The sequence below is a fragment of the Chamaea fasciata genome, unplaced genomic scaffold (assembly GCF_029207755.1).
Source record: "Chamaea fasciata isolate MVZ Bird 193981 ecotype frontalis unplaced genomic scaffold, bChaFas1.0.hap1 SCAF_9, whole genome shotgun sequence".
NCBI lineage: Eukaryota > Metazoa > Chordata > Aves > Passeriformes > Sylviidae > Chamaea > Chamaea fasciata.
The window spans coordinates 9,848,236-9,874,998 of NW_027094094.1; the positions used below are offsets into that span (position 1 = coordinate 9,848,236).

General features: G+C 38.6%; 1 protein-coding gene across 2 annotated transcripts; it reads right to left on the bottom strand.

Moving 5' to 3' along the window:
* Nucleotides 1-2,553: 2,553 nt before the first annotated feature.
* SMC3 (structural maintenance of chromosomes 3) lies at nt 2,554-26,763 on the bottom strand. Of its 2 annotated transcripts, XM_066190945.1 has the most exons (29): nt 26,630-26,763; nt 22,695-22,770; nt 21,128-21,166; nt 20,251-20,318; nt 19,810-19,881; nt 19,543-19,622; nt 18,906-18,984; nt 17,433-17,550; nt 16,705-16,880; nt 16,018-16,098; nt 15,590-15,754; nt 15,311-15,432; nt 14,739-14,952; nt 13,024-13,127; nt 12,708-12,807; nt 12,093-12,253; nt 10,653-10,794; nt 10,200-10,350; nt 8,979-9,131; nt 7,951-8,102; nt 7,574-7,732; nt 6,767-6,874; nt 6,260-6,368; nt 5,523-5,770; nt 5,194-5,406; nt 4,317-4,508; nt 3,977-4,154; nt 3,341-3,447; nt 2,554-3,030 (listed from the first exon to the last, which is right to left on the bottom strand). In XM_066190945.1, exons 1-29 carry the CDS (start codon nt 26,642-26,644, stop codon nt 2,959-2,961), a joined length of 3,654 nt encoding a protein of 1,217 aa, XP_066047042.1. In that variant the 5' UTR covers nt 26,645-26,763; the 3' UTR covers nt 2,554-2,958. The 2 variants fall into 2 exon arrangements, with proteins under 2 accessions (XP_066047042.1, XP_066047043.1); XM_066190946.1 differs by lacking the exons at nt 19,810-19,881; nt 20,251-20,318; nt 21,128-21,166; nt 22,695-22,770; nt 26,630-26,763 and having other exon boundaries at nt 19,539-19,557.

Here is a 26,763-nt window from a genome sequence, read left to right on the forward strand (position 1 = left end):
TGGAGCAGATATGAACCATCAGAGAGAACACAAGGTCATCCACCTTGGAAACACTACTCCAATCACTACATTCTGTAGCAATCTGAAGCAAACAGCAAGGAAAACTACTCTGCTACTCCTGACCTTAACAATAGGCTGCAGGAAAAAGCCTCCTTTAGGTTGTAAGTACTGGTATTTCTTTCACAATACTTTCACCTTCATGTAAGAGCTTTCCTTAAAAAAATTCAGCAACAAATGAGGTTCTACTTTTCCTACGTTCATGCAGTTCTCTCCCATGCAATTAATTTCTCAGTACAGTGGGCTGGTATGGATTTTGCTACATAATCTGCCCGACTTCATCCGTGTTTGAGGCCCTCTTTAATTCTAACCATAGCTTCTAACTTAGCAACCCAAGCTCACTGCAGGGCATTCACTGCACTTCAGAGCTGTACTTTGACATCTGCAGGAGGTGCTGTTATTTCAGCCTCTCCCATTCCAGTACCATGTGGACCCACATTCCTGCAACACACTCAGTACACCGTATGAAACAACTGGTGCCATTATGTTTTTTCACACCGGCTACACAACACAGAGGCAGCACAGCATTAAGAAGGAGCAGGTGGGAAGGAGTATGCTCACAGGGCAACAAAGTGACAACTTAGAAAGTAGCTCTCAAAAAGTACCTTTTCAAGGACAGAACGAAGTTTAGCAGCAATCAAACAAAAAAACCACCATCTTCCTCCAAACTTACCTTGAAGAGGGATTCTGAAAATCTTGAGAAATCTCCCAAATTTTGTGCAAGTAGCTCTAAACCTTTTTCTTTAGCAGATGAGAAACTGAATGACAGCTAAAGCCCTGCCTACTCTTCCTTTGACCTGTTATCAAAACAGTGTTCAGTTGTTTCCAGACTGCTGGTTACCGATTTTCCTACTGTGCTTGTTAACCCAACTTAATGCTACACTCAACCCAGAAATTTCCTAACACAGCTGAAGTTGTTCAAGTTATTCAGCTGTATTAGGCTTCACTATGCTGAGCATTGCAGAATAAAAACCACCAAAACAGAACTCCCTTGTTCTAATTTACTTCCACTTTAATGAGATTATGTGATAAAATTAATGATCAGTCTTAGATGGATTTAGTATCACACTTCTTAATAAGCACAGTAATTAGCTTCATGGCCTGTGAACTACTTCTCTCTTCCAAAATTCAAACTAACAACTGTCATGCTGATATCCTAGCACTAGCAAGCCTAACAAGTTAGCTGAGAGCAGAGCCTGCTACCTACCACAGCAAGTTACGTATCTGGTGGTCATGGATTACAGACACTCTAGTGTGTCCTTACACACACTGGACCAAATAGCACCAAATCAGTAACCTGAGGTGTTAACCTGTGACCACATTCTTTCGGTCCTTCTCTGAACTCACTGGCTTCACCTGAGCAATTCACAACACTCAGGTCTGCAGCAGCCATCCTAAGTGCAGATTCAGAACTCTGTATCAAGATAATAAACTTCAAATTCTTCAGGGTTCTCAAATGTAGTCTATTTCCATGCTAGAAATTTTGGGGGCATTTGGGACACTGTTTCACATTTTGTACTTCTCTCTTCACTGAGAGAAGCCTTCTCTGCAGCCAGTGAGTCTCTGGAACTATAGAAAACTTTAGGTCACAACATCCTCCTCCTCCTAGCTGAAGACTTCCTGCAGGCAGTAATTTCCCACGTGTCTATCACTACCTGGGGAAGTTGCTCCATGTCAGCTTCAGTACTCTTCTCTCACCCTGCCTTGTGAAGCAAGGAAAAGTACTCCTGAGCCCAGCCATCAGTTCATGCTCTCCTTTCCTGCACTTCCTGAAGTTCTCAGTGGGGAGCAAGGGTGTGTGCAGATTCAAAACCTATCAGAGAGCTTTACTCTTCTGCTTTGTTGAATGTGCCCTACACAGAATAAATGCAACATACAAATTCACGGTTTCTCACTGCACTATTCAAAGTCACATAAAGTATTCTTTAAGGTTATTACATTTTTATAAATGTACCATTTTAACACCAAATGGATTCTCTTTTTACAACTGCTTTGTTACCTATTAAATTCATGTTTTGTGGTAAATCCTTAAGTGTTCCAGAACACATCAAACTATTCAACATCCCTTTGCCAAAACCGTAGACAGCAGGAGAAGATTTCACTCTTTGACTGGGACTGTCACTTGGCTCAAGTTATGCTGGTCTTTCAGGCTGAAGGGATGTAATGGAGTTGTCACATGGGACAATGTGCAGGAAAAAGAAGGGGCTGTGATTTGTTTGGACACAGTTCTGGGGTCTTTTCAGGATTCTCTGATACCTGCCTTTTTTCAGTTCAATTACCAGAACACTATGGATTTGGACAAGCATAGATTTGGGGCAGTCTTCTTCTGGGACTGGCAGCGTGCAGAAGAGGGGGAAAAAAGAAGAGTGGTTTGGAGAATTGCTTTGTCTCATATTCTGAAATATGCCACTCCAATATGACCAAAGTGTTTACTCCATCTCATTGGATTCCTCTTCAGAAAGACAATATAACCCAATATAACTTAATATATACAAGTTACAGCCATAAAACCAACCATTTTAATTGAAGCCATTAAAAAAAAAACATGTGAGGCAATATAAATGATAAAACTATACTTCAGAAGAAATAGCTAGCACTTTCTGAAAAGCTTTAAAACAGCAACAAACACTTTACAAAAGATTTGAAGGAAGAGAATAAAATTTCCAAACTACAGGTATTGTATAAAGGTAACATTAACAATTATCTTATAAAATACAGCAATAGAGACAAAATGGATACTCAAGCTCATTTGAAACTAAGCCTTCTGGGGTCTTGGTTAAAATGTGTGTTCAAAAACTATTTTAAACAAGGACTAAATACTTCATATTTTAAATGTACAGGTCCCTGGCATAAACATAGCACTATACACATCTTCCAAATAAGCAGTAATTACAAGTTCCTTTAACCATGCGTGGTGTCATCTTCTACAAAGTCTTTGGCCATTTCTGCTGTGATCACATCAATATGACTGACCTGGTGGAACAAAGAAGCATTCAGTTATTACAGTGCTTCCTGCAGAGTAAGACAGACATTTCTGAAGGCTTTGGGACTCAGCAACAGGTCTATGATTGATTTATAATTCCCATGAAAGAATGTGACACAGGACATCTGCAGGTATTTAAGTTCTCTTTCAGGAATGAGAGAACTTTTTATAGAAGACTGCGCCATAACTAGAAATTCATCAGCTGAAGTGAGTCTGATTCACTCTGAACTCTCACTATGCCTCAAATGCACAATTTATCCTTATTACAGTGTTTGCTCAGAAGCCTGTCATACTGCTTACCTTGTTTCTGAATTTTACACCATAGAACTTGTCAGCTGACTCAAGCAGTTCCGGCCTAAAAGTTGTTGTAATAAACTGAGCGTGTTCGGCTAGTTCCATAATCATATCTAAAAATGAACACAAAAATTCTTTATTAATGTAATATTTTCAGTAAAGTTAGACAAGAATAGCAAATTCTTTGCTTTCTTCAAAATGAGGTTTTGGTTAATGAAGCAAAGACCCCACAAATCAAGAAAGTATCTACATCAGTTTTATTTCCCACATAATACATACAAGTATGCTCATTAATTTCAGTATGAAGTCTGACAAGTCCAGCCACTCAGCAAACCCTGTATGGTATTAAACATCTATGATGAAAAGCACCGTAAGCACTTTTCCATTAATGTTTAAAATCAAACTAGACTTCAAAACAGGACTGTTTTTCAACACACTGAAGTGCAGTAAGAAGACACTTTAAAGGCAGTAACAGAACAGAGCTTCTGCGTAAAACCAAGTTTATGAAAACTTCCCCAAACACACACTGGGCTTCTCAAAAATGTGCTTTTATGATTAAAAGCTTTATTCCTTCACATCAGGAATGAGAAGATGAACTACTACCTTCAATCTCAGTAAAGATTATGAAAGGCTGACAAGTACCTGACACAGCTTTTCTATGCTGAGCATCCAAGGCTTGGTCGATTTCATCAAACAAGTAAAATGGAGCTGGATCACATTTCTGGATGGCAAATATTAGGGCCAGGGCCACTAAAGATTTCTGTCCACCTGAAAGTTGCTGCATTTCTCTCATTTCACCCTGCTTCCCTGTGAATGATACCTAAGAGAACAATGCAACAGCAAGATGATTTCAAAACACTAAACCCCAGCATCACTTACTATTAAACAAACATGATCAACTAAATGCTGCCTTTTTAAAATACAGTTATAAGACAACCTAAACAAACATTCAAAGGACTAAAAAACAAGTATTTTTCTTTACCCTTATGCCAACTCCAGTGAACTGATCTACAGATGGAACACTGCTCTGAGATCCAGAACCCCTTTCGCTCTCGGTGCTGCCTTCACCTTCATCCTGGGACTGACTGCCCTCCACATCTCCTTTCTTCATCACTAATGTGGCCTTGCCACCAGGTACTAACTTTTGGAATACTTCACTGAAATTTTTTGACACCTGAAAAAGAAACAGTCAATAAACCTACTCATTTTTACAGAGTGAAATCAAATGCAAACAAGTGTTTTTGCATGAACACAAAGTATCTCCTTCAAAGAAGAGATCCATGTTCTTAAGCAGAAGTGAGAAATGTATGCTGTACAAAGCTTGGCTTAAAACAAGAGCCAAAACAACTGTTTTTGTAGTTTGAGAATTTTCAAATTTTTTTTCAAGAAAATGGTACCATTAAAACATAGAACTGTAGCAAAATGAAGATTTATCTAGTAACCTTCAGTTAAGCAACAAACCTTTAAAGAGAACAATTCACATATTTTGTAGTTAAGATTCTTCGTTAACATTAGAATCACTTTCACTCAATCTGGAGAAAGGATTTGGTGCAGTTTTTTGCCACAGTTCTTAGAAAGGGATGTACATAGTACACAGAACTCACTTGACAGGAAGTATTTAAGAAGTTTAAAGCAAAGCTGAAGCTGTACTGGAGATGGGCACATATTGAAATATTGAAAATGGCAGACTTACTTATTTTTCAGTATTTAAAAAACGTAGAAGCCTCAAGTTACCTGACACTACCTTCTATTAGTACAGATTAATTTAGTATCCTCTTCTTCTCATATTGCTGCTACACCATGGGACAACTTGATTGATTTCAGTACCAGTGTCTTAACAATTGTTCCTATTTTGTTACCTGTTTGAAAGTCAGCTGAATAGCCTCATATTTCCTGAGCTCAAGGACATTCATCAGTTCCATGATGGATTTGTAGCCCCTGTCCAGTTCCTCTTGCCTTTTTATCAATTTTTCCTTCTGCTCTGAGAAATTCACAAACTGATCTAAAGCTTTCTTATTAACATGACTGTATTTCTTCAGTTCAGTATTGCACTGCTCCAGCTTGCGGAATAACTGTAAATGGAAAACATTAACACAGTGACTTGCAATTCCAGCCACATTTGACACTCAAGATGCAGGTGACATTAATGTTTCAGGTTGTAAAACATGAAACTAAGCACACTATTTACCTGCTTTAAACTTAAAGTCTGATACTTCTCAAAAGCCTCCTGTGGAAGTGAACCCAACTCTCGTATTTTCTTCATGCATTCCTCTTTCTTCTTGAGAAGCATGCCTTGCCTGTTTGTCATTTTCTCAAGCTCTTTTGTATCATGGTTAATGGCATCCATATGCTCTTTTTCCATGTTCTTCCAGCGTTCCATGCTCTTCTGAAGTTCTTTAATTCCTGCTTCTGTTTTGTCAATAGAATTATCCAGATCTGCAATATTGAGCAAGAGTGCAAAGTCCAGAGCTGTAAGTTTTACATGCCTACATAAGATCAACAATTATCCAATAAAGTATTTATGAAACAAAAAGACTAAAGGAGATCTATTAAGGAACAGAAGGTTAAAATTCAGGGAAAAGGCTGAAAATCCCTCTCTTTTCTTCCCCATACAGCTTAAAACCCCCCCCAAACAAACGTACTACAGTCATACTGTTCAAGTCTAGAAAGAGAAGCAAAGGAAGTTTCAAGTGATAGCCTATCTGACAGCAGCGGAGCTTTAAACAGGTCAGACTAAATACAGGAAAAAGGATACAAGATCTTGCTTGTAGGACAGTTGCCTCACAAGTACTATGCCCTCAAGCCGGGAGCCCATTACCACCAACACAAGTTGATTACATTAAGGTCGGTTTCTAAATCAAACATGGTATGTGTGAACGTTCAAAACCCTACAGAGTTTTCTTTCCAAAACATGATGTTACCAACCATCTGACCGTGCCAGCGTATCCTTCACTCGTTTGTTGATAGCCTCAAGTTCTGATGTTGTGGCAGTAAGAACTGTGCCACCTTCTGTTTCTCGAAGCTCATTCAGTTCCTATGGGATAAATAAACGCCACCAAGCCTCAGAATGAATGGGAACATAAGCCAGACAAACAAGCTACCTTCTCCTACTCTCCATATAACTTCATATAACTATTATATACATATCCTATTCAATATTTTCATGAAAGTCTAGAGAAGAGTTAGATTTTCAAACAAATCTGTCATTATGATAGTCCTGTTGATACACAGGCTGTGTATTTACAGTAGTTTTTGTCAAAAACTTACTGTGCTGAAATTCAAATGAACACTTAACTCAGTTTATACATAGAGAAGCAAACCCCACCACAGACAATGCAGTATAACAAATGAATATTTATGATTTAATACATGTTAGCCCTTGAAATAAACCAAACCCAAACTGCAAAAGTACATTTAATAGAAAATCCTTACTTGTTCCACTTGGTCTAAGCGTTTTCTCAGATTCTCATTGAGATATGTTTCAACTCTTGTGATAATGCCTTCTAATTTAATCCTCTCATTCAAAAGCTGTCTGTTTTCCTGAAGAAATTAGAGAAGTATATTAGCTGCCTTACCTGACCAGGACTACTTTTTCCTTGTTATAAAAAAAAATTATTACAACAACATAAAAACCCCTCTTTACACAATTCTGTGTATTAAAATATCACAATTCTTTGGACTGTTCCTCTAATTTTAACTGACAGAAAAAAACAAATTAAAAGGTGTCTAATGTAAAAGTCAACTGTACAGATCAGCGACTTCATTAATTTTTATTTGTATCTGAACCCAATTCTTAAGCCCAGAAATGCTTTAAAGAGTATATTAAAGTATATTTCCAGCAGTATTTTTCCAGCAACACGTGTATCAATCAAAAGCTTACTTTTGTCTCACCTACAATACACTTAAAGGAATTGTTTTCCTTTCTCATACTGTGCATCCTTCCTTCAGATGATATCTACTTGTATTTATTGCTGGAAAGTCGATAGCAAGAGCAAGAAAATAGTGATGATTCCAACACAAATAGCCGTAATTCTCACACAATCAACTGGCAAAATTCACCCACTGTTTGAGAAAAACTTGCAACTATACTTTGCAAATAAGAGAACTTTAAACACACCTACTACTGATGAAGCACTTATTTAGTGACACTATATCCATAAATGACATTTCATACAAAAGGCCAAAAGTTTATTGCTAAGAAAGGCAACAAAGAATGACAAGATATTTTCATTTCCTTACTTGCTGTAGTTGTCGAATTTCGTCATTAAGAGCATCCACACGTTTCTGATCTTCAAGACTGAGCTGAGACAACAAATCTGTCCCCAGTTCTGCTTTTAATGATTCTCTGGTTGACTCCATAGCATGTAAACTTGCCTCCAGGCTCTGCAAGCTACGTTGCTGTGGGACAGATATTAGACAGAATCACTCCTCAAAGCAATCTGTAGATTTATATGAATTTCACCTGTTCATATAAACATATTTTTGTGACATACCTCTAGTTATCTCTTCATATTTTATATTACGATGTTAACCAGAAAGGAATGCAAGTTTATCAGTAACATTAATGAAACAATTAAAATAAACCAAGTAACAGCTTTCAATAACCCCATACCAACCTTAGGCATAAATGTCTTTTCAGACTGCTGCCTTTTCTCCTTCAGCATTTTCATCTCTGACAAAATACTGTCTCGAGAGGCTTTGAACTTTCTCTGCTGTGTTTCAATTTGCTGCATTTGGTTCATTAGCTGATCAATCTCATTATTAATCCATACTGTGGGCTAAGGAAAATTCTCTCCTTGTTTTAAAAACCGTTTTATTCCTACTAGTACCTTCAATTTTCTCCTATGTGACATATTCATCTTTCATCAAAACAACCCAAAACTCCACCTAACTGTAATAATCACTTGTAGAGGAAAAATCAAGAATCATGAACAAAAATAACTTGAGCAGCTTATCAACTTATCAATACCAGGAACTAAGCCAAATGAAGCTTTCCTTGCTTATTTTACAGTATGACATTCAAAAGAACACCAGGATACATTTGAACATGCAAGGAAAGCTCAGATCTTACAGAATACAGAACACACGCCTCTAATGCACTGATGCAAGCCAAAAGCAAAAGAGTTCAGGTTGAAGGACAGAATGACCTGCGTGATGTGTAAGAAAAATGTACAAACCTCCCTTACCCCTGAACTGTAAATACTGGATCTCAAAAGGACACTGTGCAAAGAGACTGGAAAGACCAAACTGTCAAGCAACTCAGAGCTTATTACAACACAACACTCCCCCACCTACCCTCCACAGCATAAGTGGACTATATAACACAAGTACTAAAAATATAGCCTGAGTCAGAAGAAGCAGTGAAGACAAACACAGATAACGAGAATATCTGCTTATGGCAGTTACTACAACAGACTCTAAAAGGAATAGAAAGCCTTACAATCTAGGGTTTAGCCTCACTCTTAGCTTTAAAGATCAGTATCAAATACAGTAACACAGAGAACCAGGCTGCCCAGAAAACAGTCAAAACAAATGCCATAGATGATATGTAACAAGACAGTCTCCTGCTTTCCATCTATTACTGTAACCACAAAACAAAAGCTTTGTCATCACACAACCTTCCCCATTAACAACAAAAGGATATTTTCAATGTTTCTACGTAAGTTTTCATTGAGCTTTGCTTCGAGTTCACCGAGTTCTTCTTCTGCTTTTCTAACATCTTTTTGCAGCTCAAGCCGAGACTTCCTGGTGTCATAATAACCTCCAGTCAAAGCTCCTCGATGGCTGACTTGATCACCTAAGAGCAGAACAGAATGAGATATCAACTGCAACACTTCATGCTTGTCATAAAGTCCAGAACAGTTTCTACAGCAAAACTTAGCAGGTTAACCTGAACATTCCAACTAAGCTACAAAAGCACTGAGTGTATCAGCAAACATGTATGACTACAGTAATTAGGGAAATGTTTATTTCTGTATTCAATTTAAGTGCTATTCCCTTTCTCAAGATCATCACAGACTGCTAGGATCTCCTTTAAGCATTGACTTATTTTTGTTTGTTTTTAATTAACTTCTGGAACCATGCAGCTTGAAGGGAAAAAACATACTTATATTAAGGGAAAAATGCAAATGCCTAGCACTACCAGTTTGAAAAAAATTATCAAGTCTTCTATGAGGAAATAAACAGATGAAGTAATTAGCAGCATCTGTGGCTTGTAGAGTATGCTGATATGATATGCTGGTATGATGCTTAATAATTTCCTCCTCAGACACCCTTAAAATTTTTTTTTCCAGATAGACTTTAAGACACAAAAAGACAATAAGCCTGCAGGGAATCTGCCCTCTTTAAAACAGGCAATTAACAGTTTGGGTTTTTTTTTTTTTATATTATAGATTTATTTAGAGAGGCAATTATAGATTATTCCAGAGAACATAAGATGTAAACATATCTATTGCACAGAAGAATTCACATTGCCTTTGTAAGGAATTAAGGCCATTGATTCACACCCTAAACACTGGTTTGAGCTAGGGAAAACACCATAAATGCTCCAGGAAAACAAATGCCTGTTAAATTAGATTTTAAAAAATGGATGAATGCAAACCTAATCTGCTTTCTAATTCTCAGAATAGAGATACATTGCTACTAACATTTATATAGTAAGAAAATTCCACACCTTGTCAAGAAATCCTGTATTTTTAAACACTGTACTAAACCAAGTGCAACCTTGTACATACCTCTCAGTCAAGTACACTATTATTTTCAATAATCTTATTTCGACAACACTAAATAGACCATGCTTAATGAGCCCTATGTTCCCAGGAACCCTTCTTTTACAATAAATAACTTATAAAATGGCAGTATTTACCTTCCAGAGTGATACAATCCATTGTGAAAGCTCTGGCCAGCTGGGTAGACACTTCCATGCTACGACAAATTAAAGTCTTCCCAAAAACGTGTTTGAAAGCTTTATCAAATCTTGGATTGTATCTCAGTTTACTGATCATAGGAATAGCATCCTGAAGTGACAGAATTACAATTCAGCAATTAAAGTAATTCTTGAGTATTAGGTTACAATAAAACTCTGCTTATTAATATTGCCTTTTTACCCGTAAAGTGCAGTTAATAAAGAACAGATACCTTGTATCAAAGTATTTTTCTATAACATAGTTTTTTAATGTTCAGAAGTATACATTAGAAGTAGCATTTAACTGCAGACAAACAGAAAAGCAAGTGGTGGGCAACAGCAATCCATACAGTTCAAAACAAGAGGCTTTATAGTTGTAAAGCAGAGGTAGGTTCAAAAGTAATTCTAACTCACATTAGTCTCAGGATAAGCAGTATCTCTAACATCCAGCTTGTTCAGAGGGAGGAAAGTAACTTCTCCAGGAAGGTTCATTTTGTTAAATTCCATTAGGATTTTTGTACTGACCTCATCAGAATCCACAATGTGATAAAACAACCTGTTTAACAAACCAAACAAGTAGGCAAAATTTTACTATGCTAAAAGGACAAACATTTTTGTATACAGACAGTATTCATGCAGATACCATTAAATAACACATCACTATAAAGCTGCATTGCATTTCCAACTCCATTCCTCAGAAAAAGCAAGTAGATACTCTTTTCACTTTGGTTAAAATAGGATTAGCCATCAAGTTTACATTCCACCATGCAGACAGGAAAAGCTCTATACATGTATAGTGCCACTGTGTCCACACCTGTGTCCTGGATTTCTATTACACAACACTGAGCCTTTCCCCTCTGCACGGATGTCCAGAGTTTGCCTCTGCTGCCTCTATACAGCACACACAGACACCCACCTCCCTGGGCACCAGAGGGACTGAAATAAGCAATTTTTCCTTTGCAAGCTGAACTACAGCTTGCTTGTTACAGCTTTTTTCAAACTATGGGGCACAAGAGGATTCAGAGAACACTGTGAAGTGCTTGGAAGAGAACCCCTTGTTCACACTGACACGAGTTTCAGAAGAGACTGCATTTCCAATTGTAGCAGCATCAACATTTCTATGTGACACTCTGCAAGATCATGTCACCTCTGCCCTCTTTTTCCTGCTCTTATGCCGCTATCTACATTTCATTAGAACAAGAACTTTTCTGACTGCTCATGAGTTGGAACAGGAACGGATCACACAAAAAGAAAATTTGAATTAATATGAATGGTTAGATGTTGCAGCAAGTGGTGGATCACCCAACAGGCATTTACTTCTTCTAGAAAACATTTTATGCAGACTCATTAACACTCAACATCTTTTCAGATACCTTTTAAACAGCAGTTTTTGACAGTTTAGAGATTATTCTCAGCCATGAGATTTTCTAGTGCAAGTGAAGTAATTCTTAGTATTATTGAAACATCAGCCTTGCTTCCTCTAGAATGGTCCACACTGGAAGATGCTGCCCATTTTATTCAATATAATTCAGTTTCACCAGCCAATCCCCCTGGTAAGTGTCAGGAGTGTAGGTCTGGGGCCTTTTTTGTTTGGTTTTTTTTTCTCTCTGGTTTTGTTTCAGGTTTTGTTAGACAAAGTCAGGAGCAGCTAGGATTAATATTTAAATAGGCAGAATTCTTCTTAGTTCTTAGTTCCTTCACAAAGGAATAGCAGTTTGACCATGCCATATAGACCATGCTATATAGAAAGCACTTTGACAAAAAAACCCACAAGACATCAAGCTCAAAAGAATAAAATTTCAGTAGCAGCTTCCAACAACAACTAAAGTGTGATAGTGCACTAAATAGCACTACCTGTTCCCCGCAGTGACTTCAACACAGGTGTAGAATGCTGGTTCACACTCGAAGTTATTCATGACGATCCCATGATAGCCGTTCAGAACATGCTGGTTTATGCCTTTCCGACGGAAGTGCTCCAACACTTTGTTGATGCTGTCTATACCATTTAAAATGGCCTGTAAAAATACAGCTAATTACTGTACTGCAGTTAAAATGTGTGGGCATAATGTTCATTCCAGCTTTTACTGTGTGACAGGTGTGGCCTCCTTTTCTGCCAAATTCCTGTTAACCAACCTACATCTCTAACAGAAAATACATAAATAAGAGTCCATCACTTTTCAGTTTTGTTTGGGTTTTTTTTTAATCAAAAAGATACCAGAGGAAATTTATAAATATTCCATTTCTGCCTAGTCTCCTCACATCAACTACCTTGAGCTTCTAAAACTCATTTTCAGGTAGGTCTAGAGCTGTAAATATTTGAAAAATTCAACCCAGGATATGACTTGTCCATCTTAATTATGACAGCAAGACCGTAATTTAAAAGATAACTATCATATCTTTCAGATAAAACTGACTTGTCCTTTAAGAATGAGATTCCACAAGAAATTATCAAGAGAGAGGTTATCTTACCTTTCCTGTTGCTGCTCTGAGAAGCTGCTGCTTCTTTTCTAGATCCTCTCTCTTTGCAGCAAGAGCTTGTTGTTCTGCATTCTCCTCTCTCCATAGATAACTACAGAATAAAACCAATAGAATTTTGTAAGTGTGAATGCAATCTGAACGTTTTATTATTATTTTCTTAAAGATTGCTAATCTAATGGGAAGGCAAAGTGCAGAAGTTCATACATGGCCATATTTAAAAAACATACCTACATGCCATGTTAACAACTACACAGTTGGGGTCCTTCACATTAAGTGAGATTGAGACATATTTCAATTAATTACTAACTTTCTTTCACTCTGTAGTTCATCCTTTTTATTTTTCACTTCATAGTATTTTCTGTCCAATTCTTCAACACGAGCCTTCACTTCATTAAGATCCTGGTCCAGTTTCTAACACAAAGAAAAGAACAATATGAAACTACAGCTCTCTATATTTAAAAAAAAAAATCTTTATTTTATTCAATACTGAACTACTAAAAATTCAAAATACCTACAGACATTTTAAGCAGCTTATAACAAACTGCAAAAGCACTAAGAATAAAGACAGTTTTGTAAAAAAGCAGTAACAAGGTGTAGGTGCCACACAGATGGCAAGGCAGGCACTGAGTTCAACTGTGCCTCTGGGCATCAAAGTGAAATGGATCCCTGTAAGTCAAAGTAAGAACTGGAATCAAAACAGTAACTAACATACATATAACTTCTGTGTAATCATGCTCTGAAATGACATTTGTGATAAGTACAACTAATCTTGTGTACCCTGTCAACCTGCTATTAGTCAAAAGCCTTAGCCTGCTCTCCAGCAGTACTAGACTTTCAAGACAGCTGCTGTCAACAGTGTGCTGTTCAAGCCAATGCACAGACATCCCCCCTTTGCTCACTTAACACCTGCCATTTGCAAAGGAGTTCAGGGCTAGGACTCGATAGTGTTTATGTATTTATATGTGTACAAGGAAGAGTAACTGTGTTCTAAAAACACAACCAGCTCATTCCAAACTAACCTTGCAAGCTCTCAGTGACATTCACCCAAGACGCCTTCTCTTTAAACAACAACAAAAAACTATACAACTCTTCACCTAAGCTTAATTTAACCTTCCTTGAGGAAAAGGAAACCAAGACATGCTTATAGAAAGGAACAAAAATCCACAACAAACTTAACCCTTCAATTCTACAGAATTACCATTGAGCAGTACAGTACAATTGCAGTCAACCACTGGTAAATGTTAATTTTTTTCATTCACCAACTCAGAGAATCACAACTTTGCTAATGTGGATCCCAACCAAGCAGTATTTTAGCAGAACACCATCATCGTTGTACAGCTACACTCCTGCACTGCGTCAGACTGACCCTGTTTCAATAGGTATATTTACACAAAGACCAAGAAGACCATCAGCAATGGCTCTGTATGTTCTCTCAATATAAGAGCAGGGTTTTCACAGCTGGAGCTCCGGGCAGGAATGCTATCTTTGGATTATTTTGCTGTATTTGCACTGTAAGAGCTGTTTCTGAATGGAAATTAAAATCTAAGTTATGCAGGTAACAGATCAACCTTCAAATATGCCTGGGGATGTAACTTCTAACCAGCTGCAACCACAGTACAAAGGTGTAGAGCCTGCTTCATAGTCAAAAAGATCTTGTTGCTTGGAAAAATGAGAGAAGTGAAAACAACCAACACAGGCTTCTGCAACAACGTAACAAATTGTTTTCTGTGACATGGCTATGTCCAACATAGACAGGAGCAAGGCAGACAGAAGCTTCTTCCCGATAACTGAGGCAAAACACATCAGGGAAACTACCAGAAGGCAAAGCCAACACACAGAGTGAAGATAGTGCAATGCTATAGGAGTTTAAAGTTTATCTGCAGATGTTTTCAATAAGCATTTTTCAAAGACCACATCCAACCAGAAAGTCACATCATCCTTACAGGCAATGAAGTCTGACTGTCCAAGATTTGAGCATTTAACCCTTCTCTCAAAAAGACTGAGAATAAGCTGAAAACTCACACTGTACTGTTCCAAGTTTTTCTCCTTGTTTGCCTCTGTATCCTCTAAATCCTTGTGTATAGCTGCAATCTGCCGCTTCTTGTCATTGATGGCTTGATCTAAAGACTTCAGTTCTTTCTTTATCCACTTATCTCTTTCTTCTTTGGAAGTAAACTGGCTCCCTCGACCTTGCTTTGCATAAAGATCTGTTCGTTCTTGTGTAGCCTGTGCAAGTCTGTTTTGAGAAGGGAAAGACATGCTGTATTTATAAAGAAATCTTGAATTTATTAAGAGCAAACATTAAGAATTATTATTAGAATTTTCACGAAGTGTCAAACCAGGCTCTAAAATTTGAGCACCAAATCAGTAACAAAAAGAAAAGAGTCATGTTATAAACAATAAAGTCATCCATAAGAAGTGGTCAGGTTTAGAAAATCATTTTGCCAAATACTGTTCCCATCCCAACAATAAAGAAGGCTTCTTACAGACCATCTCCAAGTGCATGTAGCTACCCCAATGGCAAGCAACAAGTACAAGTTTTTGTTAACTGCAGATGGATAGCATTGACAAAATTTGCATAGAATGCCACAGACCTAGCAATTCCCCTCTCTTCTTTTTCTTTTACGCTGTTAAATTTTGGCTCTGTTTCTGCCAATTCTTTCTGCTTCTCCTCGATTTTCTCAAGAAGTTTTTGCCTCTCTTTTAGCAGTCTTTTCTGAAAGTCAAGCAAAGCAGTATTTAAAGTTAGTATTTAAACTAATCTAACAAACCTTACAAAACAGTGATAGGCTCCAGTCTAAGACCAAAACTTCAGTGTACACGAACACTTCCTTGTGCCAATGACATTTTAAGACCTCACTGGTGTTACGTACCCTTTGCTCACTGTTGCCAGCTAATTCGTCCTGTAGATCTTTAGCCTTCAGCTCTAATTTAGTTCTCTGTTTAATCTGCTCCTGTCTTTCAGCACTAAGTTGCTCCTTCTCTTCTTTCATTGCTGAAATCTTTGTCTTCAGTTCTCGAACTTGCCGCTCTATTTCCTATGCAAATTTAAGTATGCAGTATCTTAAACACTGAACGAACATTTCACTATTTATCAAAACTCACAAGATCATTATTCTGTAGATCATGACACACTAGATGTGTGAAAAACCACAAGTTTCCTAACAGGATGAAAGCATGCAATAGACTTTAACATAGACACCACCAGCCCTCATCCTTTCTCTCCCCACCTCCTCCAAAAAATCCCCAAAACCACAAAGAAAAACACACATCTGGAGAGCCCTTTTAAAAGAATTTTTACCTCCATTTTATCTCTAGCATCTTGCTGTGCATCTCTCAGCTGTCTCGATTTTTCTCCACTTGTCTCTCGTTTAGCAGAAAGCTGTACAGAAATATCACCAATAGCTTAAGTAGCCAGAATCTGCTTTAGTAGTGGTTTCAGAAAGAAAATACTTTATTTAGTGAAGAACAGTGATGCTGAGGAGTACACACAGTGCAGGTAGTTCAGTGTGCAGCTGTAGATTGCTGCAGATTAAGCTCTGGGTGGTGGAAGGCACAGGAAAGAGAACTAATGTGGGCATGGGAACCTGTGGCACTCAGAGACACAGCAGGACTTCTACTGTGACGGGATAAAAACCCAGTTTCCTTTGCTGGGATCCCTCCTCAAAGGCACCAGCTTGAGCTGTTCCTTTGTTATGTAGTTATTGCACCAAGATAAAATTATTTTAAGGATGGAGACATCTGAGACTCTGCTGTGGGAAACCTGGTCTGACTGTGAGCATGGTGCAGGGAGTCAAACAAGGCACCTGTGCTGGGAAGGGGTTTCACTCCTTACTCAGGTGGTGCTCAGGACTGCCAGAGTGGCTCCTGGACGGCTGGACAGGAAAGTTTCCTTAACACTGTCAGGATTCTATCAGGGATCACATGGAGATGGGAGCAAAACCAAACCAATAGCTCATTACAATTTGTATTAGCCAAAATATTTTACCTCATCAAGCTTAGCTCGGGTTTCATTAAGTTCCTGATTATAAATGGTGTATTCTAATGCCCTCCTCATTTTATCCCATTTCTGGTATTGTGCCAGCTCTTCTTTCTCCTCTTCTAGAGTATGCAGTCTCTCTTCAATGTATTTCAATAACTCATTGATCTTCTCTCGCTTGCCCTCTTTAGAAAACATGACAAGATTGAAATTCAGGTAAACACTGAATTTAATACAATCCCATCTTTACAGCCACTGAATCTACTCCAGTGATTAAGAATTTGTCAACATACATGAAATGTAAAAACACCCCATGTCCTGAAGCTCTCCAAAAAACCATCCCAACAGCACAACTGTTGAGACTTGTTATGAAAGGCAACAAAAGTACGTACTCTCTTGGCTCACACAATTAATATAGACTGTACAACATGAACTTTAGTGTTTGCAAAGCAGTAGGTATCCTGATTTTCAGATCACTGCCAGCTGACATCCATCACTCATGTTTTGAACAGTAAATTTATCCATATTAACTTAGCTAAAAGGTTTTATTACTAAAAGCACACAGAAAGTAACTTATTAAACCTTTTGAGATATTGGAAATTCAAGGAAGAAATATGACAAGTTCTGCATTGTTAAACATACCACAAATAACATCTATCTAGCTTTACTGAAAAAGCCTGAAATTTTAGAGTTAATTGAATTACTGTGGCATAAGGCAGTAATTTTGTAAAGTTTACCTGTTTCTTTCATCAGTGAAATACTCTCCTCTTTACGTTCATCATACACTCTGGTACCAGCTACTTCTCTCAGTAACTTCAGTCTTTGAGAGTCAGGAGCTGTGGCCATCTGGTTGATCTGAAAATTCAAGATCTGTGATTTCAATAACCTGCTCTGGATTTATGGCTAACCACAACAGAGAAAAGACTGCACTCTTTTGCTCTGCCTGCTTGCTTGAGGTTTTGGCAAGAAGATTCAGATACACAGCACACACCACACGGCTTTCCTTTTGAGACAATTACTTCAGGACAGCAAGTATTCGGCTTGTAACGGAATTTGTTGCTTTTCAAATGTTACCATTTGTTGCTAAAACTCAGGATACAAGTACTATGTACACTGAAGAAATAATAAACCACTCAAAATAATGTTTAGAGAAACTCAAGCTTTCCCTTTTATGTCCTGGTGCTAAATCAGACAGTTTAAATGTCACCATAAAACCACTAAAATGCAGGAGTTATAAATCTTAGAATAATTCACATCATGAAACACTCATTAATATGACATCAAATCAGTCATACAATTACACCCAACATAAAACTCACTTCCTTTCAATAGAATTTCAGTGGCTGCATGCTTTACTAAGAAGGTAACTGTTTCTAATTTGTCTTATATTAAAACCAGTATGTGTATTTTGGCTAAGTAGCATGCACCAATCCCCACTATGAGTGACTTTACAGCTCAAGCTGTTTCTTTCAAATACACACATTCAACTGTACAGGAACACTTATCCTGATAAACATCTAGCAGACTGTACTCTGGGTTAGCATTCCTGACATCAAGTGCTCCTCAAGTCTTCTCCTCCCGCATTCCTCTCCAAGTATGCCTTCCAGCAACCCTTGGAGGGGACAACAGTCCTTGATGATCCATCTCATGAGCCATTACAAGTAATCTAGTAATCTGTGCTTTGTCTGCAGATGTGGGTGTCCTTTGAAAGCTCTAGAAAGCTGCTTGGGTCTTGAAGACCAGTTAAGACAGCCCATGCCATGAGCCCTTTTCCTGATGTGGTTCACTTTTGGTACTTCTGCATTTTCCTTTCCTTCTCCATTGACAGTATTGTCAACCTCTTAAAATTCTCTACCATTACTTTGCTGCCTCATCTATAGGCCCAGAAACGTTTAAATTTACACTGAAATAGTCACAGGAATCAAGTTTGCTTTGTATTTCAGAATATGGAAAAAAACTTGATTGTAAAGATCACCATGATAAAAACTCTGCTAATAGCAACATCTACAGAGATGATTTTTTTCTTAAAATCAACATAAACTACTAACACAATAATATCTGCTACAGAAGCCTCTACGTACAAGAAATATTTCAAACTGAGACTGATTTAGGTTTTGCTTTACTTCTGAAATAATTGAACTAAGTTTGGCATCCAGGAAACATGATACCCTTGACAGTGATTCCTTGTACTTCATGAAAAAGAATCTTACCTTTCCTTGTTTGACAATATAGTAGGGATTACTGCGAGAAAATCCAGCACTTTCAAGAAGATTCATGACATCATTTTTCCTGAAATGTTATCATGAATCCATTAAAAACTTAAAGTAAAAGTGAGAGCTGTAAAAATGCAGTAAAGTATCACAACTATACACCACATAATATAATCACTGAGTGCAATGCATGCTCTGTATGAACAAGCTTCTTAATTTGAAAATGGCTAATTCTAAAATGAAATGAAAGAATAAAAATGGAAAACACCTAAAATACCATAGAATTGGAATGAGATTAAGAAATAAGCACCTCAAAGCACAGAGGAGGGAAATACAGGCAAACACCACAAGGACGGATATAAAACAACTAAGAGTGTGGTAACTCTTCTATTTCAAAAAACCCTGAAAGACATACTATGCAAGCAGCTAAACACAACATCAATGGATGGATTAAACTGCAAATTTAAAGTCTGCTGTCTATTGCATAAGGATTGATGTTCCATCTGTCAAACTACTAGCACTCAGTATTACACAAGAGAAATAAATTATTTCATGCTAGGGGTGTGTGTTGGGTTTGCCCATAGAATTTTACAGAAATACTACTGTTCTCATTCAGATAAAGAAAAGAAGTACCTACGTCACCATTTTCTTGTCTAAGAAATATTGGTCCTTCTTGGCTCCAATGACTCTGCGAAGTGAGACTTCCTCTTTATCAATCTTAAGAAAACAAAACCCAGTAAGTACCCATACCTTCTGCAAGCAGCTGTAACTAACCCAGAAACTTTATGGCACTTTTTACCAGAAATGACTCATAAGCAAGGTACCATGCTGAAGCTTTCCACAAGACTCAGAACACTTGAGTCTGAAATGATAATCCATGTCCAAAGCAGCTAACTGAACTTACCGGTAACCTGTTGTCGGAATTGTCAAATATAATCTCCACAAACGCCGAAATAACACGAGGACCTGTACCTTCCTAGGAGAGGAGATGTTCTGGTTAGACAGCTGCCACCTTAGAAAAGATTTTGAACTCATTCTTCTCCTCCTTTCCCTGATGACCCCACTTCCCCTCTCCTTTCAAGGACTTGAGATGTAAAAGCATCTATATAAGATCCAGCACACATATTTTTACTTCTGATCATCTTGGCTACACATTCACTAGCATGCATTATCAACATAATGCACTACTGTGTAATAAATTCCCCTTTGCCAATGGAAACAAAAGAAAGTTACTTTCAAAATAATTGGCTTAAAATATCCACAGCCCAGCAATTCAACATTTTTGTTGTACCATTCAAATGCATTATCTTATTCTTTAGTTTCTTTTCTATACACCTTCACTTACATGCAACAAAGCCAGTCTCTGCTCTGGGCGAAGATGACTAAACTCATCACTGAGGACAAACTGAATTGCTGTAATAAAATAGTAAAGAAACAGAAAATTTATTCTTTCCTTCAGGGACATATGCAACAGTTTCATTAACTCAAAACAAACTAGTTTAGTGTTATATAATACAATTATGCTGTTGCTAAAATCTTACAATATATCTTCATTAAAAACCTTAATCTGCTGGATCTTTCTCACTCATCCTGCTGTACAGGACTTATCTGCAGAAGTCACTGCTGCCACATTACTGGCTCACTGCATAATCATTAACAATGCTGAACAATTAGGGATTCATTAGCTTCCTTCCACATATACACAGCACAGAGGCTAGGCTAAAAATATTGCTAAAATACTTAGCACTGGACAATTTATAAATACAACTGTCAGAAAGTGTACTAACACCTTTAATTACCATCTTTTCTCCTCCATTAATGTTCCCACCCCACAAAATCTCCCTCACAACCCTACATTAAAAGGACGTCTAAGCTGTGCCAAACTGCTATTTAGTAGCATTTAGCCACTGAGGATGCCTAAAACAACTGCAAATATCATAACCACCTTTCATGGAGGGCAACTCCTAGAATCAGTTTCCTCTTGTAAATACTTTTGCCAGTTGAAAGTTTCGAAGGCTCTTAGTAAGAGAAGCTGAATTCAAAGGAAAAACCTGGACTAACTATGAAACAAGCACATTGAGATCTGCCTTTCATCCCTGTCAAGTAATTTCCAACCTGCCACTCCTCATTGAGGAGGATTTGTTAAATGGAGTTCTAGCAAAAACAAGCAAAGAAACCTGGGATCTTCAGCATCCCTCAGCCAATAAGAAATCCATGCTTACCATAAAAAAAGTTGCTTTTTCCAGATCCATTTCTTCCCACTGAAAATTAAAACACGAATTATGACATAAGTTACAGGTTAACAGTGCAATGTACCTTTCATGCTACACAAAAGTACTCAAGAGCAGAGCCCAAAAGAAACCTCCAGGGAACAAGGTGAACTTGGTAGATGGATCACTCAGTCACTGAGTACAGGAGCCCTTTGCCCACTCAAACACATCACCTTGGCTTACAAACTCCAAAACTATTCCACAATGAGAATAACAGTTAAACCAATCCTAGTTATTGCTGTCTTTTTGGTTCTTATATTGACATTCTGCTGGGTAAGGACAGTAAACCTAAGTCAAATTCTCCTGGCCGTAGAACATTTATCCAGAGGAAACCACTTGTCCATACATTCAGGTTGACTGTATTAACTTCATGTAGCACATTAACTTCTGAATACTCCACTTGTTAATCCAGCAGTATTTTTTGTAAAAGACTGGAATAACTACTTTTATATAGAAAAACAATGGTGTAAAAACACAGCATTACACCAATATAATCTCAATGTTTACACCACAGTGTTTTAGCAAGGCCCAGTGATCTCTTTAAGATCAGCACCTACTCTATCAGTTTCAAATCCACTTGCCTTCCAGCAGCAATGAACAACCCAGGCCTTTCACTCCTGCCTGCCTACACAGCATCCAGATTCATGTCATTCCAAAAACTACTTGGGATTACTATGAAGTCTTTAAAAAAATGCAAAAAAACTCTCAGTGAAAATAGATTTTTTTTAGTGTATTTTAAGAACATTAATACCTGGATAAAGTTTTAGCTCCTGTGCAAATAACATTACTAAGTGAGACATCTATTCATGTCATCTACATGGTTTTTTGCCTAGTGCCAGAGTTAAATCCTGGACACTAAGATTTTATGTCTAAAATTGACTGTTAGCTGTTGGGTCAGCAGTCTCCAAAGTTGCTGCACAATCACTAAAATCAATGCAAACAAAAAGGCAGGACCAGGCGTCCATAGGCACAAATAGAAGAGCTGTGAGAATGGTGGACAACAACATGCTATTAAAATAGGAATTATTCATGAAACTGCACTTTAAAACTTATACTTTTTGACAGTCTACAGTGCAGAAAATACATTCCTTTAAAACTGGAAGAAAGATGATCTTCCTTCTCTGCAGGAGTTTATAATTGCTGGTGTGCTTATTCATAAAAATGACAGACAAAAAACCCCAAGAATCCCATACAAATTCTCTCCTGCTGTTCTTGCAAGGAAAACCTTTATTTAAAGGAGTTCTGGCTGCTACAGAGATGTGCACCTAGGAAGGAATTCATGAACCTCAGTTTCTGGAGACTCAGCTCTTGTTCCAGCAAAATTGAATGTTAATAGTTGTTTGGTGTAAGTGAACACACCCTGTGGTACATTACAGACAGCTGGACAGAAGTTTCCAAACCAGAAAATATGATCATCAAATATAACCAGAATATTAAAAACTATAAAGGACACAAATATGAATACCATCTGAAATAAAGCAATTTTAACCAGTGCTAAAAGGCAAGTATCTGAACTTACCAATGACATTGTGTTTGGAGCTGAATGGGTCCACAATGGTTTGGTCCCTGTAGCTTCGAAAGCCCTGAATGATTACCTGGTGAGAAAAGGAAGTTATTTTAAAATATTTTCTCTGTTCTTGAACAGTTTTTCTACTCTAAGGTTTGACAGAATATTTATATCAATTATAATTTAATTTGCTGGCCCTTCCTGCACACACTCAACTTTCCAGCTCAGGATCAGAAACTCATATCAAACTAGCCTCCCACCTAAGCATCAATTTAGGGGCAGATTTCTCCCCTAGCAGGAGATGATGGTACTTGTGCAGGCCAGAGGACGGCAAGCAAGAGAGTTCCAAGAGATTTTTTTGGTTACAAACTAGACAAAAACATATATTTGCCTCAGTATCATACACAGGAAAGAAAACTCAGTATAACAAGTACTTACATTTAATTTTTATAAAGCAATCTACTTACAGCATGAGAATTTTATTAGCAAGTTCTCCAAGCAGTGCAACTGCAGGCTGCACAAACTGTACTAGCTGCCTATTTCCCATGCAATAGTCTCATTTTACTGTGCAGTCTAAAGGGAAACATAAAAAAGCAAGCTTGTCTTGGCTCCAATTCACAGCCTAACAAGACAAATAAAAATGTACACAAATAACTTCAAGAGTTATGAAGCAAACAGTCATCTATCTGGAAGCAGCTCATCAAACTTCAACTATTTAATTTCAGCAGCATTTTGAGGTTTGCCAGGCCTAGCAATACACAAGGCACAGAGTCACAATATCCTAAAACTTCAGCTCTGCATAGCAACAAAACTGACCCAACTTGTGGCACCAAGAAACCTGTTCATCCATGAGAGCTGGGCTGAAAGCAGCTTTGCTCTGCTCAGTGACACCAGGGAGGCAGCAGCCACATGAAGGTTTGACACTGGCAGGTATTTCAGCAGGAACACGTGAAACAGGACTACAGCTCCCATTTAACAGCTGTGCTCTTGGCCCAGCTCTTCCCCAGCAGGAACAGAATACAGATAAAACAGTGGCAGTGTTTCACTAGGACTGCTACAACACATTAAAAATTACTGCTTAAGAGGACACAAAACCCGCCTGCAAGATACTTATCAATGTTATTACTGCTGAAGCTTAAGATAGTAAATTACCCAAATTTTTCGTTTGTAAGCTCTATGGTCCCATTGCCATTTTCTACTTCTATGAACATGTCATTCCTTCTCTCACACGTTCAAATATTAAAGTAGCCCAAATTCCAGAAAATGACCAGAATACTTTTTATTCAAGAAGTACATACAAAACTTTAGCAAAAAGGTTAGAAGTAGTACCGCAAATATTACAGCAAGCCTTTCCTCACTACTACAAAAGCCTCTCTTAAGTGTACACCCCAGCACCTCAAGACACAACTACCTTCAGAACTGCATCCAAAGTCAGTCATATTCTGGTAGCATTAAACAAACAGTGGGGAAAAAATCCTCCCCACAAAAAGTACTGGACAAAAGACTGGGAGAAGAAAATGCCTGTATTTATTCATGTCAAGTTTGATCTTCAGTCTGTCTCCCATTATGTGACAGGCCACTATCAAGGATTGTTGTGGAAAACTCCTCTTATCACCTGTCTGTAATAATGGATTAAAACCACCTCACTAACATTGAATGAAAATGCCATGTCAGACAGCAAATCAAACACTGGCATTGATAAAAATCAAAACTAAATAAAACTTTAAGGCATTAACTAACTTTTAGTAAGAACTCAAGAGAGCCCTTCTCTTCCCAAGCACTTTGGCTTTCTTGTCAAATTCTGTTTGCAAAATAATTTCATTACTAGGGTCTGAAGCTAAGAATACAGGTAGGCAGCAAATTACTAATCCTTGACCAACAAACATCAGACTGAAGCAGAAGCTATTTTGGAAAAGGAACAGTGTTCCAATACAGCTTTCTTCAATGTTCTGCCTTCCTAAAACCTCTTCTGAACTGCAACTGTCTGTGCTCCCTCTCCTTAGGCCAGGCACAGGTTTCTTTAACCAACTGCACTGTATTCAGACCAACTGCACTGGAAGCAATCAAGGATTTCACAATTTAACGGATCAAACTAGAGAAAGCAAGTTTCAGACAAAGCAAGGACTGAAGAGCAGTCAGGCACTGTGCACACCAACACCCCTAAAAACACCAGTCTACCTCATCTGCCACATGGAGATGCAGCAAGCTCAGTGCCAGCAGCTTCCCAAGGAAAAGCAGGAACAGAATGTCTCACTCAGGTCTTTCTTGCCACTCACCCTACGTTCATTCCCTTTAACATATTTAATAAAAATATTTTTAAAAATCCAGACATATGGAGTCAGTGCTGCTTCCAAACTCACTAGATTTCAAGGGGAAGGGGAGAAATTAAAAAATGGGCAAAAAAAATTAGAAGTTTGTCTCTACTACTTTTCATTTTTTCACATAATATGTAAAGACCATCTGAACTGGAATAATTCATTTACTTGATTCAGGTAAGAACCTGAAAGTCTCTACAAAATGATAAAACCAACCAATTATTATTTCTCGACTACTGCTATAGGAGCACAAACTTTTACCACCCACACACTCGGGCACCACAGGAGACGGAACACCATCATCTTCTCCCCAGAGCTGCTCTCTAGAGAGATTATCACTCCATCCATCCTATATATTCTGAAACCTCATGACTTCTCCATTGCCCTGTAGCGACTCAGATCAAGACTTAAACATTTTTAATGTTCAAACTCCAAGAATAACTTCTGGAAAGCAACAAAATAGGGGATGTTGATAGAATCAAATTCATTCTCGTTCTTTTTATTCTCACACCCACACATTGTTACACTTTCTTCTATAGCTCCTACAACAGTGCTAACCACCCAAATTTCCTTCTTTTTGTTTTCCTCAAAACGAAACCTCTCCCCTGTTCTCAGTTAATTTGGACCTACTCTTTGTATCTCTGTTATAAATGACTTTGTTTCTCACATCTCCACTCCTGTTTCCTTTTGAGCAATTCAAATCTGAGGAACAAAAATTCAAAGTCTTTAAAGCAATGTGCCCACCTATGATGATTATGAGTGATTTACAAAAGCACGATCAAAAGGCGTTTGAAACACTGCCCAGTCAGCCAAACAGTAGATGAAAAGCTGGTATCTATGTGGAACATGCACTTTCAAAGCTAATATTCTTCTTAAGAAAGACACCCGCAGGGTGTCAGAAAAAGGTAAATTCTGAGTCCACCAGGAAATAAGAATCCTGGTAGGTTTTGTATGAACGCACACATGCAGCAACACGAAAGCAGTAATAAAAATCTTCTGCTAAAGCGACTGCAGGGAAACTGCAGAGATAATATAATGATATCCTCAAAAACTGTTTGAAAAAGGTGTATACCAGGACCTTTTCAACTGAGCACCAGCCATAGATCGCTTTGGCAAGGGTGAAGCATAACGGGTGAAGTGATTCATGCCCGGGGGCCAGAGACAGCACCCCAAAGCAAAGAAGACACCCCACAACTTGAACAGCTGAAAGATGCCTCTGACAGCTGAGCAGAGCCCTTTGTTTGGGTAAGAGCCTTCCGCGGCCGGGACACCGGGGCTGGCTTACAAAGGGGCCCCGCCAACAAGTCCGTCAAAGAGAGCCCCTAGCGCCACTTCACACCTGCAATGAATGAAAGGGGAGCAGAGTAGAGAAATCGCCGCTATCCCGGCCGGCGGTAGGACCTGACCCGTGGCCGGGCCGGGGGCGCCTCCCTCAGCCGGGACGTCGGTCCACCCCCCGGAACAGTAGAGATCGAAGTCTCCGAGCCCGCCGCGAGCCCGCCGGTCCCCTGCTGCGGGCCGGGCAGAAGCGAAGGTGCGGAGCCCCGAGCCCCGGGGCGGGCTGGGCCAATCCCCTCGGCCAGGCCCAGGCCGCACCGCACACTGCTGGCGGCGCGAACCCCGCCGGCTCACCTGCTTGATGTACATGTTTGCCGAGGATGGGGTAGGCCCGCCACGCTGTCGTTCAGCCTGCCCTCAGCGTTCCTTTCCGGTCCCAGCGCTCGGCTTGACCGCGGGTCTCGGCCGCCGCTTCCCGCCCCCTCAGC